The sequence below is a fragment of the Equus asinus genome, chromosome 4, assembly GCF_041296235.1.
Source record: "Equus asinus isolate D_3611 breed Donkey chromosome 4, EquAss-T2T_v2, whole genome shotgun sequence".
In the NCBI taxonomy this organism is placed as follows: Eukaryota; Metazoa; Chordata; class Mammalia; order Perissodactyla; family Equidae; genus Equus; species Equus asinus.
The window spans coordinates 110,878,987-110,897,076 of record NC_091793.1 but is presented as its reverse complement, the minus strand read 5'-3'; the positions used below and the strand labels follow the sequence as shown (position 1 = coordinate 110,897,076).

The window sequence follows — 18,090 nt, the reverse complement described above, 5'->3', positions numbered from 1 at the left end:
TCTGTATCTTGTATCCTTCAGGCCTAATTTTAAATAAATCCTGGAAAGATCTTTAGGCATCTATCAGAACAGAAGATGGTGGAAAACCACACAACTCGTTTAATGAGGCTAATATAACCACTACAATAAAACCAGACAAGACATAGTAAAAGGAAAAAACATTACAGGCCTGACTCTTTTATGAGTATAGATGAAGAATTCCTAAATAAAATATCAGCAAACAAATCCAGCAATGTATGAGAAAAACATTAGCTCATAATTAACTTGAATTTATTCCAGAAGGTAAGCATGCTTTTACATTAAAAAACCTACCAATATAAATCATCTTAATACATTAAAAGGAAAAAAAAACACAAATGTTCATCTCGATATGAAGAGATCTGTAAGTTTGCTGTAAATATTTTAGTAGTTTTAAAGAATGTTCAAATCCTTTGTGAATGTGGGCTGGACTTAAAGACTCTCTTCCAATTGACAGAATGTGGCTGAAGTGATGCTCTGTGATTTTCAATGCTTAAGTCATAAAAAGGATAGCTTCCTGCTGACTCTCTTTCTCTCAGATTGCTCACTCTGGGAAAACCCAGCTGACATGCTGCAAGAATACTCAAGCAGTTCCGTGGAGGGGCCCAGGTGGATAGGAACTAAGGCCTCCTACTACCAACCAACACCAACCTGCCAGCCATGTGAATGAGCCACCTTGAAAGCAAACCTGCTAGCTCTATCAAGCCTTCAGAGGACTACAGCTCTGACTGACATCTTGACTTCAACTCCATAAGAGAACAGAGCCAGAATCACTCAGTTAAGCCACTACCAAATTCCTGACCAGCAGAAACTGTGAGAGATAAATGTTTATTATTGCTTAAAAAACATAAAACTGATACAAGAAGAAATAGAAAACCTGAGCAGTTTTTTAAAAAACCTGAAATGATGAATAACCTCTGCTTTCCACCATTTCCTGGGGAAAAAAAAATCATAATCCCCGGAGTTTTACAGTTGAACCCTACCAAGTTTTTAAAGAACAGATAACACCTATCTTTCACAAGCTGTTCTACAAAATAGCAAAAGGGAAAACTGTCCAGTTTATCTTTAAACCACAACCACGACTGTCACTGAACATGGAGAGTACAAGAAAATTACAGGCAAATTTCACTTTTGAGTACATATACAAATATCCTAAATAAATTATTAGCTAATCTACTTTAAAAATACCCACAAAAAAAACATCTGCCACCCCTGGACAGGACTATTAATAATTAAAGTGAAAAAAATTATGTATGTCTTCTGCTTTTCTAAAAAGAAATGCATTTAGGGTAACCAAATAGCCTAGTTGCTAGGAAAAGCTCCCCTTTACAGAAGTCCAGCCAATAAATGTAGAAGGAATGATGGAATTACAAAAACAATTTTCTTAATTAAATAACTGATTAAGATGAGGATCATCAATAAATATGTATTAAAGCTATTTGGTGAAAAGTTGATGGAGAAATAAATATTCATGTGATGCCAAAGTATCACCTCCAGATATTACTTGCTAATTGTTAAGAAGAAAAAACTTGTAATTATGTTGGAGAAAGCTGGCTGTCACAATCAGAACACAGTAATCAATCTTGGTGTCACTAACAGCTCAACAACCTGACACGTGTGCTACTGATGTGACGCAACATGAAGTACACAGAATCATCTGTGAGATATTCCTGTCAAAGATGTTCAACCTGAAGCTAATCAAGCTTTCTCAATCTAATTTCCAGTTTAAAGGAAACACAAGGGTCAGAGGAACAAAAGCTAAATGTAAGAAAACCATCAGACAAAGCCAGGAAGTGGGACATTCTAGAGACCAACTGGCCCACTCTCTTCAGCAAGTCCATAATAAAGGGCAAAAGTAGTATGTACGGACAATTTTCCAGACTTAGACTAAAATCATATAACTAAAGCAATGTATGGTGCTACAAGATTTTGGAGGGATAAACTAATTTTCTTTTTGAGGAGAAGAAAAATTTTGTGAAGCTAGGGCTATTTTGAAAAAGGGGGTGATTTTCTACATCAGAAATTAGGATATAACACAAAGCCATGGTGATGAAACTGTCGGTTAACAGCATAGAATCAGACAAATAGATCAACAGTGAAAACACAGCGCCCAGAAACGCCCATGAATATACGGGAACTGATTGTATGACAAAGTTGACATGAGATATCAGTGGGGGAAAAGGCAGACTACTTAATAAATGGTACTGAGAAAATTAGCTAACTACATGGAGAAAAATTACATTGGAAGCCTACTTCACACTGTGTTCAAAAATATAACCCAAATATCTAAAGGCGAAGGCTAAAACTATAAAACCTAATAGAAAAAATGTAGGAGAATATATTTGTGTCCTCAAAGTAGGAAAGGATTTCTTTCAGAAACCAAAAAGCACACACAAAAAAAGGGTTATAATTGCTAGAGATCACCATTATCAAAATGAAGGATTTGAACATATCAAAATGAAGGATTCTGTTCAATGAAGGATACTATAAACAGAGTTAACAGGTAATAGACTGGGAGAAGGTATTTTTAAAAAGACTAAGACAGGGCCCAGCCTGGTGGCATTGTGGTTAAGTTCATACATTCTGCTTTGGCAGCCCGGGGTTCACAGGTTCAGATCCCAGGCACAGACCTACATGTCACTCATCAAGCCATGCTATGGTGGCACCCCACATACAAAACAGAGGAAGACTGGCACAGATGTTAGCTCAGGGCCAATCTTCCTCACTAAAAAAAAAAAAAAAAAAAAAGACTAAAACACACAAAGAAATCCTCCCTAAAATATACAAGGAATCCTACAGCAAGATAAAGAACCCCAATAGTAAATAGGCAAAGAATATGAATATAGAATTCACAGAAGGGAAAATATAAATGGCTAATAGATATATGAAGAAACAGTCAACCTTGCTGTGAACAGATTAATGTATATCAAAACACTGTGACATATCACTTTATATTCATCAAGTTGGCAAAAATTAGAAAGTTAGATAATATCAAGTTATGATGTGGATATCACAAAATAGTTACTTTCTCATGCACTGGTAGTAGGAGAGTAAACTTTTATAGTCATTCTTGAGAGTGGTATGTAGAACCTAATAAATGTAAGTAAACCTATACACAATAACACAGTAAGTCAATTTTTGGGAATGCACCCCAGAGAAACTTTTCCACAGTCCTCAAGGGGAAAGAACATATTCTTTGCAGTGTTGCTTTCAATAGCAAAGCAGAGAGAGAAGCAATCTAAGTGCCTATCACTGGCGAATGGATAAGTAAAATATGGTATATGATGGAATATTATAAATCAGTCAAAAATAACTAGATCTATAAGTAGCAACATGGGTAGATCTCAAATGCAATGCTGCTTGACAAAAAGGAATACACAGAATGAGATACACAGCACGCCATTTATGTGTACAAAGCATATACACAAAGATATATGAAACCTTGAAAAATGTAAACACATGAAGGACAGATCAAAAGGACATACATTAAAAATGCAAGAATGGGTACTTAATGCAAGACTGGGAAGGAGGATGGAACTGGAAATGGGGAATGAGGGAGAAACATACACATACAAATAAAGAACAGTCTTTCAAGAACCAATGATGGAGGTGGGCCATGAATTGAGAAACATGAGCAAGTGAATTCAGGGAAACCAAGCCCTAAAAAAAATAGAAAAGGAAAAAAAGCCTACAGGAGAAAGACAAAAGCCAAAGGCACAGGAAAAACGATCACTCAAAAACTATACAACTAACAAGCAACTTGGTTTAGTTACTAGCATATTTTTTTTAAACAAAAGTATTCTGATTCATTTACCTTTAAAATTGCAATATGCAACATAAGCTTATTTAAAAAAGGACATAAAAATTAATTATTTCAAGCTTCAAATTATACCAATAAGGAAAAGGCAAATGAGCTGAAAGATATAACAATGAAGCAGACCATGACATTAACCAGCTTTTTCATCGTGAAACCTTTTAGAAACATCAGCTCGAAAAACAGTTACGTTGCAGTTTCACAACAACAGGCATATAGCAGTTACTATGTCCAGTATTTGTCCCCTGGACTAAATGGAATTAACCCACAAACTAACCTTGAAATTTTAGGTCCCTAAATGACAAAGGCCATGTCAAACTAAAATGCTATGTAACAGCACCCAGCTCAGAATTATTTTAAGTAAGCATTGAATGCTTTCTGATAGGTAACTAGATTGTTCTCAGAACCTCTACTTTTCAGCTTTTTGGTCTAGCACTGCTATCAAAATGAAGAGCCCAGAAAAAGAAGAAAATTAAGTCAAATTACTGCCAAAATAAGCTACCACTACTATTTCCCTTATTAGCATTGAGAGCAGAAGGCAATAAGCTTCTCCTTCCACTCCTATACCTTTGAATGCTAATATACTGTTAGAACTGTGATTCATCATACTGCTCTTTAACCTACAGAAAGGAATATAGAGTTAAGATCAGGAATCACAGTCAACTTTGAGCTTAACACAGTATGGCACAGAAAATTTGCTCAACAAATGTTTGTTGAAATAAATTACTGATTTAACAAGAAAGTCAACTGGCTGTTTAGTATATGTTAATAAATATAATTAATCTTGCAGCTCTTTTGAACAAAATAACCATGTCTTAGCACATCTGAAACAAGATAATTCCAAATAAATTATAAGATTAATGACTTTTAAGAGACACAAATAAGAAAAATATACAAAGTATATTAAGTCAACTCACTCATCTCAGGTACATCTGAGCTGCAAAGAATATACACCTATCTCTTATCAATGGATATATTCTTATCCTTACCAATGGGGGATTCTGGAGTTAGCCCCATGCTTTGAAGCAATGCTTCAGCTTCTCTTCTTTTTTTTTCAAGATCTGATTCTTCTTGCACAGGAGCGACTGCTTCCTTCTTCTGATCAGTCTAAATTTTTTAAGTTAAAAACTTAAGTTTATATATGGTATGAACATTTCTAATTGCAAAATAAATCTATTTTAAAAAAGAAAATTACAGGTGAATATTACTGATGAACATCGATGCAAAAATCCTCAACAAAATACAAGCAAATCAAATACAACAATACATTAAAAAGATCATACACCATGATCAAGTGGGGTTTATTCCAGGGATGGTTCAACATCCGCAAATCAATCAATGTGATACACCACATCAACAAAATGAAGAATAAAAATCATATGATCATCTCAATAGATGCAGAGAAAGCATTTGACAAGATACAGCATCCATTTATGATAAAAACTCTGAATAAATTGGGTATAGAAGGAAAATACCTCAGCATAATAAAGGCCATATATGACAAACCCACAGCTAATATAATTTTCAATGGAGCAAAATAAACGTATTTTAAATAATTTGCTAACACTATATATTTTGGGGGATGGACTTAGTTTTGAATACACATTATACTCATCAAATGAAAATCATTCTCAATAGAGTTCTACTAAGTAATCTCCAAATGATATGTATTAAATTGATCCATTTTTATATGTAATCAAGGAATTTCCACAAAAATTTTCCTAACAGATAAATTCAGAAAGTAGCGTCAACTTCTAATTATCTACAGCATGAAATTACTATCCACAGTCAGGAATTGTGGACATCTCCCTCAGTGGCACAAAGGCTTAGATATAAATATCACAACACTATGAAAAAAATAAGGTGGAATTAGTTAAGAGGTAACAAAGTTTAAGTAAATGGACAATTTGATTTGTTGAAAAAATTTAAGTACCTCAAACTTCTACATGAAGTCTTCATTGTATTTATGCAACTTTATGTAGAGGATGTTTGTCAAAAATTCATCTGGAGAAAGGTTTTCATTTTTATTTTTTAAATTATAGGTCTTTTTTATGATAATAAAAACATGGTTGGGTTTGGAAAATTAAAATTCACTTTGGTGTAGCACAAAATATTTTTTGTTATCGAAATTTCTGTCAGTTTTTATTTCAGCCATTTATAGTTTTAGCAAAAATCTTCCAGTTAAACTAGCTTAGCCTCAATACTCTCCCAAACTTCTCAAGAGAAATTTAAGCCTTGAAGGGAAAAGTTTTATATACACACCTCAAATGCCTATTTCGACTAGACAACTATTACTCGTAAAATTGTCTGCAGTGAATTTTGTCAGTCATAATATTCTATGATACCATTTTAACTTAAAGAAATCATCAGAAAATTTTATCAAAATAGCCAAACAGGCTATATTATCAAGTTCACACTTTACCTATATATAACAATATATTAGTAGACTCATTAGTACTATTAAACTACTCTTACAATGTTTTATAAACTGTAAACTAGATATTACTAGATGTAAGAGATATCCCTTAGAGGCCACTTATGGCCATCTTCAGAAAACAAAATCAAATTTGCTCTCAGCACTGAAAGATTTAGGGCTATGGATACTACTTTGGCTTTAAAATGGCTCTGCCAGTCTGACCCTTGACTCTATCAGTTAGCTTTTAATCAAAGAGCAAACTTAAAGCTCTAACCCTCTTGTAATAATGTATCACAGAAATGTTCAGAATAAACTAGAAAATCCTTCAATTACAGTCTTTTACAGCATCATAGTAATGTTGCATATAAATTGTACCTTCAACTTTTTTTGCTAGTGATTTTTTTTTCTCTAAGAGATTTCTAGAAGTCTTGGCTATTGTTTAAGTTACCACATAGAAAAACTTGTTACTAATGTCATGCTTAAGACAAAACTATCTTACACTGACCATTTAAAACGTATCTGTGGTAAAAGAATACAAATCTGTCTACAGAGTTTTCATAAGGACAGGAGCAAGTAAAATATCTCCAGCTCAGGTCAATGCATATTTGCCATACATGATGAAATGGTGATGCCAAAAATCAGAAGACATAAGTATCTTGTCCACCTTTATGGTAGTACCAAACGCAGTAAAAATATTTCAATGACTGACTCATGATAAAGGAGATAAAAACAAATCCTCTAATCAATTAGATAATCTATTATATATATCTCTTTGCCATTATCTATTCTGACAAATTATTGTTCAGTTCAGACTAGTAAAATATTCAGATAAATAAGTGAAAAATCCAAACTAATTTATGATCTATATGCCATGTTTTATGAGCTATTACAAGGCAGATGTTCCCTACTTTATATAATAAACATATTCCTAGAAGACTAAATATGTAAACTGAACTTTTATAAATCAAATCCTGGAAACACAACCTATATGAGATATTTTTATTCAGTATTAAAAAAATCTTATTTTAGTTATTAGCTTTGTCATTTTCACATACCTGGTTTCTTTACAGTAAGATTCACCTATAGTGCTATATTTGCAGTCACAACTGCTGGATTTTTAAGTATTCTAAAAGTACTACATAGAAGTATAAGTACTTGAAATAACTTCCAATTGTTTTATATCAAGTTTATTTGAAAAAATCAAACGTACCTCCTTTTTCTTCCTTTCTTCTTCTTTTCTCTTCTTTTCCTCTCTGATTTGGGCCAACCGCTGCTTCTTACGTTCCAACTCTGCCTTTAATTCACTTTTGTCCGACATGTTTGTGATCTGAAGAAGCATATAATCATTTATAATTATTATTATACTGGTAAAGCAGCACTCTTTAAAAAAATTAGTCTTCAAGAAGAGAATTGTCTCAAGAGACCATGTAGTTCAATGCCATCTAAAGATATAAACTACTTTAAAATAATGGAAGCATATATATTACTAAGACTTGAAAAACATTATAAACAAAGGTATATAAGAAATAAATATTCAGAATTGAGCACAGTAGCTAGCACACAGTAAACTCTCTAATGTTCACATGCCTAAATTTAACACAATATCTCTGGCTCTTAAAACAGAGGACACCGTTTGGCACTAAGAAGCTCTTAAGCTAAATAACACAGATCTAATCTATTCCCAGAGTTTTGCATTCATTCCCAGAAATTTGATAGAAACAACATGCGGTCAGGCAGAAAATTCTTGTAAATTCGAAAACTGCCATGTAACAGTAATTTACATTAATTTACGTTATATTAAGGACAAGCAAAACACAAAAATCACCAGCATTAACTGTCAAATATACTAAGTTTAAGCATATTTTGGGTCAAAGTCCAACAACAAAGTCTGACCGGCTGAACTACACACAGCTGCCCGGCCCGCTCATCCTCACTGAGGCCGGAGGCTCCCTGACTGACATGGTCTCTTAAAACTCCATGGAAGGGAAAGTCTCTGGAATTCTGTGCTACAACCTCCGCGCTGGGGCACTTCCCAGCATACACGCGGTGAGGGGAAAACACTGTCTACACAAGCAGTAACGACTCTTATTTATGAAATGGAGCAAGGCGAAAAGGAGTCCCTTCTCCTCTGGGGTCACGGCCAAGAGGGCGCGGTCTAGGATAGGGCGCCCAGGAGCCGGGGCCAGCGGGCGCCGAACAAGCCTCGAGGGTCCTCGGGCCCCCTCCCGAGGGTCAAGAAGGGAAGGGAGTGGACTCGTCTCCCCGGCCTTCCAGAGCCACTGCACCCGGCTCTCCCCGCCACTCCTTCCCCGAGCCGGGAAGGGCGGCGCAGTCAGCAGAAACTGCCAAGGTGTCCTTTGAGTCCCGACATGAGACAGAGCAGAAAGAGTCAACGCACCTGTCAGGTGACGGGATGGAGAAGAGTCCGCCCGCCCGCAACTTGCCGGTAACGTCCCTCTCCTTCGCCCCCAACACCAACAGTCGCCGCCACTAGTGCCGCGGCTTCCCGAAGCACACAAAGAGGGATGGGCGGCGGCTGCTACGGCGACAGCTTAGGGACAAATAGCTTCACCAGAACGAGTTCGCTCCCAGAAAGAAAGGATGGGGCCCTGGGGCGGGAAATTATAGCCCCCCCCCGTGACTTACCTGTGTAAAGCAGAAGCCAAGAGATGAGACAAAAACTCCAACCAGACCCGAAGCCCGAAGTGTTTCTGCTTTGCCCCACACTGGAAGACTACGCCTAATATCTCGGGCTGGATAAGCAACCACCGCCCTCGCCGTAGAGACTGACACGACCACGGAGAACTACAAGCCCCAGCTCCGAGGAAACCTTCGTGCGGAGACCAAGGCATTCTGGGAGTCGTGGTCAATTGTACTCGCAAGGTATGCTGGGACATGTAGTGTATCCTAGTATTACGGTTTCCCACTTTGAGGCCCTCTTCCTTCAAGATTCCAACCAGAAGATTTCAGCCCTTCTGTTTAATGTATTCTCGTCCGTTGTTCAGTACTCACCATGTTGTATGTGTTATTACACTGGCCGAATTTTAAGAATTATTTTCCAGTGGTGAACCTGTGTGTTACACTGCACATTTGATGAAGAGTATTTTTTAGACTATATGTCAGTTTTAGAAAAAATTGTGTTATAGAGGTTTCATGGGCCATCTTAGGCAAAATCTAAAATACAAAATCTAAATTTTGAAAATGTAGTGTAACACCATTCTGTCAAAAAATCTGAGAAATCGTCTTTAATTAGAAAAACATTTGTAAATCTTTACTCACTTTTTTTTTTTAAAGATTTTATTTTTTCCTTTTTCTCCCCAAAGCCCCCCGGTACATAGTTGTATATTCTTTGTTGTGGGTTCTTCTAGTTGTGGCATGTGGGACGCTGCCTCAGCGTGATTCGACGAGCAGTGTCATGTCCGCGCCCAGGATTCCAACCAACGAAACACTGGGCCGCCTGCAGCGGAGCGCGACCGCTTGGCCACGGGGCCAGCCCCCAATCTTTACTCACTTTTTACTAGAATTTGTGGTTGTAAACTTAGCTGGAGTGTTACAGTTATGAAAATTAATGATAAAAACTTCTGATTCCTATATCTCTTAAATTTCATCATGTACACATGGAATATTCATTTGAGCCTATAAATAAAATAATTACTGTTACAATAAATAAATAAATAAGAATATGTCAATCAGCATAGCAAATAATTCTCCAGTATTTTGTTGCAATGTAGTAGATAGCTTTTTGGTTTTCTCTCAAAGAATTTTTGAAAAGAAAGCATTTTATACTATTGAAATATAAACCAAGCAAGAATGGTTTCCACAATTGTTAGATTTTTTAACATACAAAGAAAGCAAAAATTATTGGAATATGAATTTACGATAAATTTATAGGTGGATACACACTTTTACAAATTTTTATTTAAATAAGTTAAAGCATTATTTGGCAAGAATTAAGCTAACATCAAAGCAATGTCTTTCTTATATTCTAGAAGGACAGTGCCCAAGACTAGGGTTAACCCTTAGGATTCAATTCTAAGTCCTTGGACCTGTGTCTAGTCTTTTCCTTATCTTGCTCTGCCTATATACAAGATAAATATCTCGTAAATAAATTTGAGAAAGAAAAATCCTTCAAATTCTAAGACTTTTCCTATAACCTAAAATTCAGAGCTTTATAACTAGACTACCTTTTTGCCTTCCTTCTTCTTTCCTAATTGTTTCTATTTATTAATTTGAAAAATTGTTATTGATTGCCTGCTATGTGTCAGGAATGGTGCTGGGTGCTGTAAGTAGGAGCTAAAATGTATTATCTCTGTTCTCAAGCCGGGAAGTCAGTCAGGACACTCAGTTCAACTAAATATTATGATGGGATTAAGTAGGGAAGTGATGGAACACTCTAGAAAAGAAAACTTTCAGGGGGGAAATGATTCCAGAGCTAAGTCTTTGATTCTAGAAGATTGAATAGAAGTTAACCAAGCAAAGGAGGTGCAGAAAATTGCCTTAGGAAAAGGAAAGAATATGGCCAGTGTACAGACATGTGAGAGCATAGACAACTGGAGAATCTGGAAATAATTGAGAATGGCTGGAGGCTATGACAGGAACTGGAGAATGAGGCCATAAGCAGAGATGAAATCATGTATCATAATTTAGATTCAGTCCCGAAGATGATGTAAATCCACTGACAGATTTTAAGTAGAAGGATGGTATAATAAGGTTAGCTAACATATTAGACAGTTGACATTTCAACATGGTCTGAAGAAAGGCTGATGTGTTGGTATTTTCTCTTTGGCCCTCAGATTCATTTCCTGCCCCTCTCTGCCAAGCTCTGAGCCTCTGGGGATTGGCTTCAGCTTCTTTGAGGACTGCCTAATGGTTGGGTTTGACCCAAAAGAGGCTTAGGCAAGGTTATTACAAGGCAGGTAGAAAGTGAAATTGGGCATCTCTTCCCCATTCCTTCACTCTTTTGATGTTGCATCTCCAGCAGGAGCTTCATCCCTCCATCTCTACAGCTCCTGCCAGGTGGCTCCCCCTCCATGGTTTTACCATTCCCTGGGCTCTAGAAACTTTATTTTCTCCCTTTGTCTCTTTAGCATCTCCTCTGTAGATAGCCTCATCAACTTTTTATTTGCTCCCCTACCTCTGCTAGCCCTTTTGTAACTGGTCCTTTCATTAAAGTATCTTCATTTGAGCTATATGGGTGAATTTTGTTTCCTGCTGAGACCCTTATTGATACAGCTTGGTTGGAAGGATGGGAGATAGAGAGAAAAGACAGGGTAGAAACTGGAAGCAGGGAATGCAATTGGAAGGCTTTTGGATGGAGCCAGAAATTACATGTGCATGAGTCGATGGTAGCAGTCAGAATTAAGCAAAATAGATAGATTGGAGAAATGTTAAGATTGTGTAAGACTTTCACAGCAATAAAGCAGACTAGGTACCCCAACTGACCTTCCCACTGAAAACTAAAGATGCAGGAAAAAACACCTTCCTTCTTGCTTCGCTGAGCTGGCAAGAAAGTAAGGAATACTTAGGACAAAAGAAAGTGGGAACCTAGAGGGCATTTGCCTAACTTGCTAAATGTTCACAGCCTTGTAGGGGTCACATCACAAGAGAAAAAGCCCAAGGCCTACTCTAGACTGGGATTTTAAATGAAAACATCCCAGTACATCCTTGACGTAAGAAATCCACCTCCACTCCTTGAAAAGTGCCTAACAACTTTGGTACTGAGTGGGATGCTAATGAAGAGGCAAATCTCCTCTGAGAATGTGCAATTACAAATGGGCCATCACGTGGATTTTCAGTCTGAGATTTCAGTACCTGGATGGAAATTTGGTTCAAAATTGTCCCAAACTTGTCATGTACTCAGGTGCCTGGGAGAAGCCCATCTGAATCTTTTTTGTAGGAGCCCATCCTTATTGCAGGCTTTGAGGAATTTCACATAGATAAATTTCAAGAAATGTGAGCTCAAAAATCACAAAACACACAAATAAAACAGGCACCAAAAGCAAGAGCCAGTCCACCAAAACAACAGATAGAAGTATAAGACCCACAGAGACTTCAGATATTGGGATTATCAGACACAGAATATAAAATAAATATGGTTAACATGTTGAAAAAAATAAAAGAAGGAACTAAAAATATGTCTAAAACAGATTTTTAAAGGAACTGGGATTATCAGACACAGAATATAAAATAAATATGGTTAACATGTTGAAAAAAATAAAAGAAGGAACTAAAAATATGTCTAAAACAGATTTTTAAAGGAACTGACTAGAACTTCTAGAAATTAATAATATAATAACTGAAATTTAAAAACTCAATAGATGGGTTTAACATAGCTAGAGAGAGAGTACTGCCCTTAGACCCAGTCTTGGGCCCTGCACTTTGGAGTCTGCTCTGGCCTTGACCCAGCCACAAGGAGTCTGCATGGCTAAGGATATGGCCAGTCACATGGAGTCTATCTGCTCCCTTCTGGATCATACTCCTGGCACAAGGGACCCTGAAGTTCCCAGCTCAAATGGTCCCAAGCCTGTTTCCAGTTCTTTAGGTAAACTTCTTCTTCATGGCTTTCCTCCTGTGGGTGGACTTTGCCCTCAGAGTGTCGCCAAGAAATGATTCTCATGGGACTCTAGATGGAATTTGGATTTGTAGGTTGGGTATCTAAATGTGTGCACTCGATGTCCCCTGCAGTGTAGTACAGAGCTAAGGATAGAAGGAGAGGGGTTTGAGGCTGTCAGTTAGAAGTCAGCTCTCCCTGTGCTCCTATATTATAGGGCAGAGCTCTATAATATAATAAATATAATAAAGCCCCCCAGTACACAGTTGTATATTCCAGTTGTAGGTCCCTCTGGTTATGCTATGTGGGACATCACCTCAGCCTGGCCTGATGAGTGGTGCCATATCTGCGCCCAGGATCCAAACCGGTGAAACCTTGGGTCGCTGAAGTGGAGTGTGCAAACTTAACCACTGGGCCATGGGGCCAGCCTCTGATTTCTAATTTTTAAATATGTCTGTATAGTATGTGGCCTTTCACTTGTACTCTTTATCAGGGTCCTAGAAATGTTAGGGGCAGGTTGAGAAGAGAAAATTTGTGTATTGGAAGATAATACTAAAGAAATTATCCAGAATGCAATACATAGATACAAAAAGATAATATGTAAGAAAGATTTAGAAATGTAGAGGATAGGAAGGAAAGGTCTAATGAGCATCTAATGAAGTTCTAGAAATGAAAGAGAGAGAATAGAGCAGAGGCAATATCTGAAAAGACAATTTTCCGCAAACGGTGAAAACACCAATCCACAGATTCATGAGTTCCAATTAGTTGCAAATGGGATAAATGAAAAGAAATTCAGAACTTGACACAGCAGAATGAAACTGTAAAAAAGAAAAAAAAATAGCAAAACAACAACAAAAAACTAACCCTGGAAATAACCCAAATGTCCATTAACTAATGAATGTATAAAATTGTAATATATCCGTATAATGGAATGCTACTCAGGAACAGAGAAGAATGAGCTATTCGTGTATTCAACAGCATGAAAGAATCTTGAAAACATCATGCTAAGTGAAAGAAGCCAGATATAAATGACTACATACTGTGTGATCGCATATGATTGTATTTCTATGAAATCCTAGACAAGGCGGCACTACAATGACAAAAAACAAATCAGTGGTTGGGGCTGAAATGAAGAGAGTAACTAACTGCCAAGGGGGCAATAAGGGAACTTTCTGGAGTGATGGAAGTGTTTTGATTACTGTGGCTTTACAGTAAATTTGAAATCTAAAAGTGTGAGACCTCCAACTTTGTTCCTCTTTTTCAAGATTGTTTTGGCTACTAGGAGTCCCTTGAAAATCCATATGAATTTTAGGATGGATATTTCTATTTCTGCAAAACAGAAAGTCAGTGGGATTTTGGTAGAGACTGTACGGAATCTGTAGATCGCTTTGGGGAGTATCGCTACCTTAACATTTAAGTCTTCCAATCTGTGAACGTGGAATATCTTCCCGTGTATTTAGTCCTTCTTTGATTTCTTTCAGCAATATATTTTTGGTTTTCAGTGTACAAGTCTTGCCCTCCTTGGTTAAATTTTACCTAAGTATTTAATTCTTTTTGATACTGTTGTAAATGTAATTGGTTTCTTAATTTCCTTTTTGGATGTTCATTGCTGTGTAAAAATACAACTGAGTTTCACATGCTAAACTTGTATCCTGCAACTTTTTTGGATTCGTTTATTTCCTCATAGCTTTTTTGTAGATTCTTTGGGATTTTTCTATGTGTAAGATTATGTCACTTGCAAGTAGAGACAGTTTTACTTTTCCCTTCCAATTTAGATGACTTTTATTCTTCTTCCTGCTTAATTTCTCTGGCTAGAACTTCTGGTACAATGGTGAATAAAAGTGATGAAAGAGAGCACCCTTGCCTTGTTCCTGATCTTAGGGGGAAAACTTTCAGTCTTAAAACTACTGCTTTTTTAAAAGGTCAGAATACCTCCTTTCATTGGAAGGGTAGCCAACATTATTCTGTGGTGTCTGGTCTCTCTAAGATCTTCGGTAACCCCTCTGCTGTTATTTGACCCTACTCACCCAGGGAACTATATCATCTCTAGGTTCCAGGGACCAAAGTCTCCTGCTTTCAAGCAGGGAGCTGAAAGTGCTGTGGGAAATGTCTAGATATTGTTTGGAATTTCCATCCACTTAATAGAGAAGAAAGGATATGTGAAATCCTTTAACTAATTTCTGTCTCTTAGTGTCCTAAAATTTCTATCTCATTGTGATTAAAGAATCACTGGCCAAACAGGGATGCATACCTGTTTTTGAAATCCTAAAACCTAATTAAGTAAATAAAGGTACATTCATAGAATGCAGTACCATGAACCATTAAAATTAGCATGGAAATCCTCTATGTGCTGATAGCAAATGAACTTCAATATAATTTATAATTGAAAAAAGTAAAGCTCAGAATAATTTGCATAGAATGATTCCATTTGTGTAAAAAAGAAGAAACATATCCATGTGTGTACTGTTTTTGCAAGGATACACAAGAAGCGAGTAATAATGAATGTCTCTAGGGAAGAGGGTTAGATGTCTTGGGATTGAGGGTAAAAGTAAGACCTTTTCCTGTGGCCCATTTGAATTTTTTAAAAAATATGTGAATGTGTAGCAACAACAACAACAACAAAACATGTTTTTGTTTTGTTTCATTTTTAACACTTTTAAAAAACCCATTATCAGCATTGATTAGAAAGACTGTAATGGCTGAGAAAAGGTCAATACTCCAGATATTACTTAGTTCAAACTACTATGTTATTCCTACTTATTCAGTTGGCAGGGCTGAGGAGGAGTTATAGTAAGCATTAATACTGAAGGAGTTGTTTTGTTTGGGGAAAGGGTTGGGAATATTTACATTTTAAAGCTTCTCAGAATAGTTTGTAAGAGAGGAGAGAAATAGGGAAGGCCCAGTGGCTGAGTGGTTAAAGTTCCATGGGCTCCGCTTCGGCAGCCCAGGTTCCCGGGTTTGGATCCCTGGCGCAGACCTACTCTACTCATTAGCCACGCTGTGGAAGCATCCTGCATACAAATGGAGGAAGATTGGCAGTGGACGTTAGCTCAGGGTGACTCTTCCTCACCAAAAAAAGAGAGAGAGAGAGGGTGGAAATAGATTAAAAAATGCATTTGTTGAACACATTCATATCTAGAATTACTCTTGAACTCAATATGCCAACTTATAAAAAGTTTTATAAAAGTAACTTATTGACTATACTGCAGGATTTCATTTGTATGAAATTTTAAAGCAGGCAAAACTAATCTAATGATATACGTCACAATAGTAGCTATTGAGGTATTGGGGGTATTGACTGGAAAGGGAGCTGGGGAGGTTTGTGGGGTGCTGGTAATGTTCCATATCTTGATCTGGGTGGAGGTTAACAAATTTATATAATATATATATAATTATATATATAATTTATAGCTAAAAAAGTCATTGTTAATTGTACATTGTAAAATTGTATGAGTTTAATGGATTTATATGATCTGTAAAAAATTCTACCCTTAAGAAGAGTCTTCTTTACTGTATATATGTTACATTCATTAAAGAAGTTAAGAAAAATATAGCACATTAAACCTTGGCACTTAAACAAATAAGCAAACATAGAAACCTCCAGAAAGATGTAACACCCAAATCAGAAGAGGAAGGAATTTGAAAGAGTTAGAAATGTGTTGTTACCCAGGGATTCGGGCATCTCAAAATAGTCAAGGGACTCCAGTAGATCTTTTCCAAGTAGTCAGCTATGGCATTCTATACGGTAGTTTGTTGACAACCTCGTGATATGCACCCTCATCATACAAAGTTTACGATGAAATTACGTTGTAAAAAAGAAAGTTGCAGCTGCATTAGCAATGCATAAAACTTTCTGGTTATTACTTTTAGAACTCTTCTGTAAATGCCAATTGTTTGGTTATAACTTTGTTAAAATGAAATGGACTGAAATTTAAGATAACATTCCTGTGACATTTTCACCAGGGAAAGAGCATATTTCCCAGGACCTTTTTATAAATATTGTCTCTCTCTTATTTTTTTGACATATTAATCAGAGGTCCTCTAAGATTTGACTTTGGTTGTCTAAGTCCATGAGGTTTCCACCACCCTGCCTCTGTGACCTTGAGATTGCTCCTCTTTTGCATATTAACGGCTCCTTCCAAGTCACTTGTGTTTTTAATATTTTCTAAATACTTCCAGTTCACTTTCAGGAAGTGTATTTGACCTTGTCTTTTAGAAACAATGTCACAACTCACTCTTTCCTTCCAACTTTGGGAACTATCTTAACTTTCCCATTTCCTCTCATGCCTGGGGGAAGCTCTTTAAAAAACTATCTTCACTCAGGGGAGTGTTCGTGAGCTGACCATAAAAATCTCTCATAATTTAACAGCATTACTTTTCTATTATCCTTATTATTGTTCTAGTCTGTATTTTTCCTTTTGGAGTGTTTGCTGCATTGTTAACTTAATATAGGGTTTTTTTTTTTTTCACTATTTCCTCTACTTGTCTTGATGCACATATTTTCTCTCTTAGTGTCAAAATAAGGTGATGGTGAATTATGAGTCCTTTCTGAGCTGAGGATACTTTTGTAATCTGGTAACCTTTGGCAGGAAGCACATATCCTAGTGAATGATGGAGCACTTAAGAGTGATTCACCACTGAGCATTACAGAAAATAGGCTGAGGGTTCAAAAATTCAAGGCAAGTTCCTTCTCCTCAGCGTGGTGTATATACTGCGCTCTCACTTTTCTACCCCCTATTATGTGGTTAAGAGAGAGGGAATAATGACGGCTTCTTAAAGTTGCCTATAATGCACTCGAAACTCTGTTAGGTGTAATGGTTTTAAAAGGTAGAATGAAAACACAGCTAGGAGATCAACACAAAAGGAGTCATTTTCTGATAGAGACAGTGAGGCTGTGCGCCTCTTGATACACACACGCAACTCCCATTAACTGTAATGGGAATTATGAATGCCCCATTAAAGGAGTATGTACCCCCCCAAGTGTGGTAGGGGGATAGTCTTTCTCCCCCAATTGATTTAGTTTCTTGTAGTAGAATCAAATCTTGTATTATTTTTTAAAGTTATCTTGGGTATTCAATATGTTGTCTTTCAAATGTAGTGGTAGAAAACAATTACTAACTAGCAGGTGAAATGTAGTTAAACAACCACAAACCCTGTGTGAAGCCCAAATCAGACCCAGATTGATTAATTTTTAGGTCAGAAGCATTGACTTGTAATATTTCTCTTTTAATTAAACATTTGACCTTACTGACTTTAGGCAAATTTCAGGGTGGTTAAGACTTTATACATTAA

At 36.7% G+C, this 18,090-nt stretch overlaps 1 protein-coding gene across 8 annotated transcripts in view; it reads right to left on the bottom strand.

Moving 5' to 3' along the window:
* Nucleotides 1-9,093, bottom strand: part of DYNC1I2 (dynein cytoplasmic 1 intermediate chain 2) — a 51,443-nt gene extending 42,350 nt beyond the window's left edge. For 2 of the 8 annotated variants that reach the window (XM_070508097.1, XM_070508098.1), the window contains exons 1-3: nt 8,895-9,093; nt 7,459-7,575; nt 4,822-4,939 (exon numbers count right to left, since the gene is read on the bottom strand). In XM_070508097.1, the coding sequence (XP_070364198.1) occupies nt 4,822-4,939; nt 7,459-7,566 (226 nt within the window). In that variant the 5' untranslated portion in view covers nt 7,567-7,575; nt 8,895-9,093. Of the gene's footprint in view, nt 1-4,821; nt 4,940-7,458; nt 7,576-8,646; nt 8,849-8,894 lie in introns of those variants that run through there. The other 6 variants (XM_014846588.3, XM_070508096.1, XM_014846591.3 and 3 more) reach the window with 3 other exon arrangements.
* Nucleotides 9,094-18,090: the final 8,997 nt, after the last annotated feature.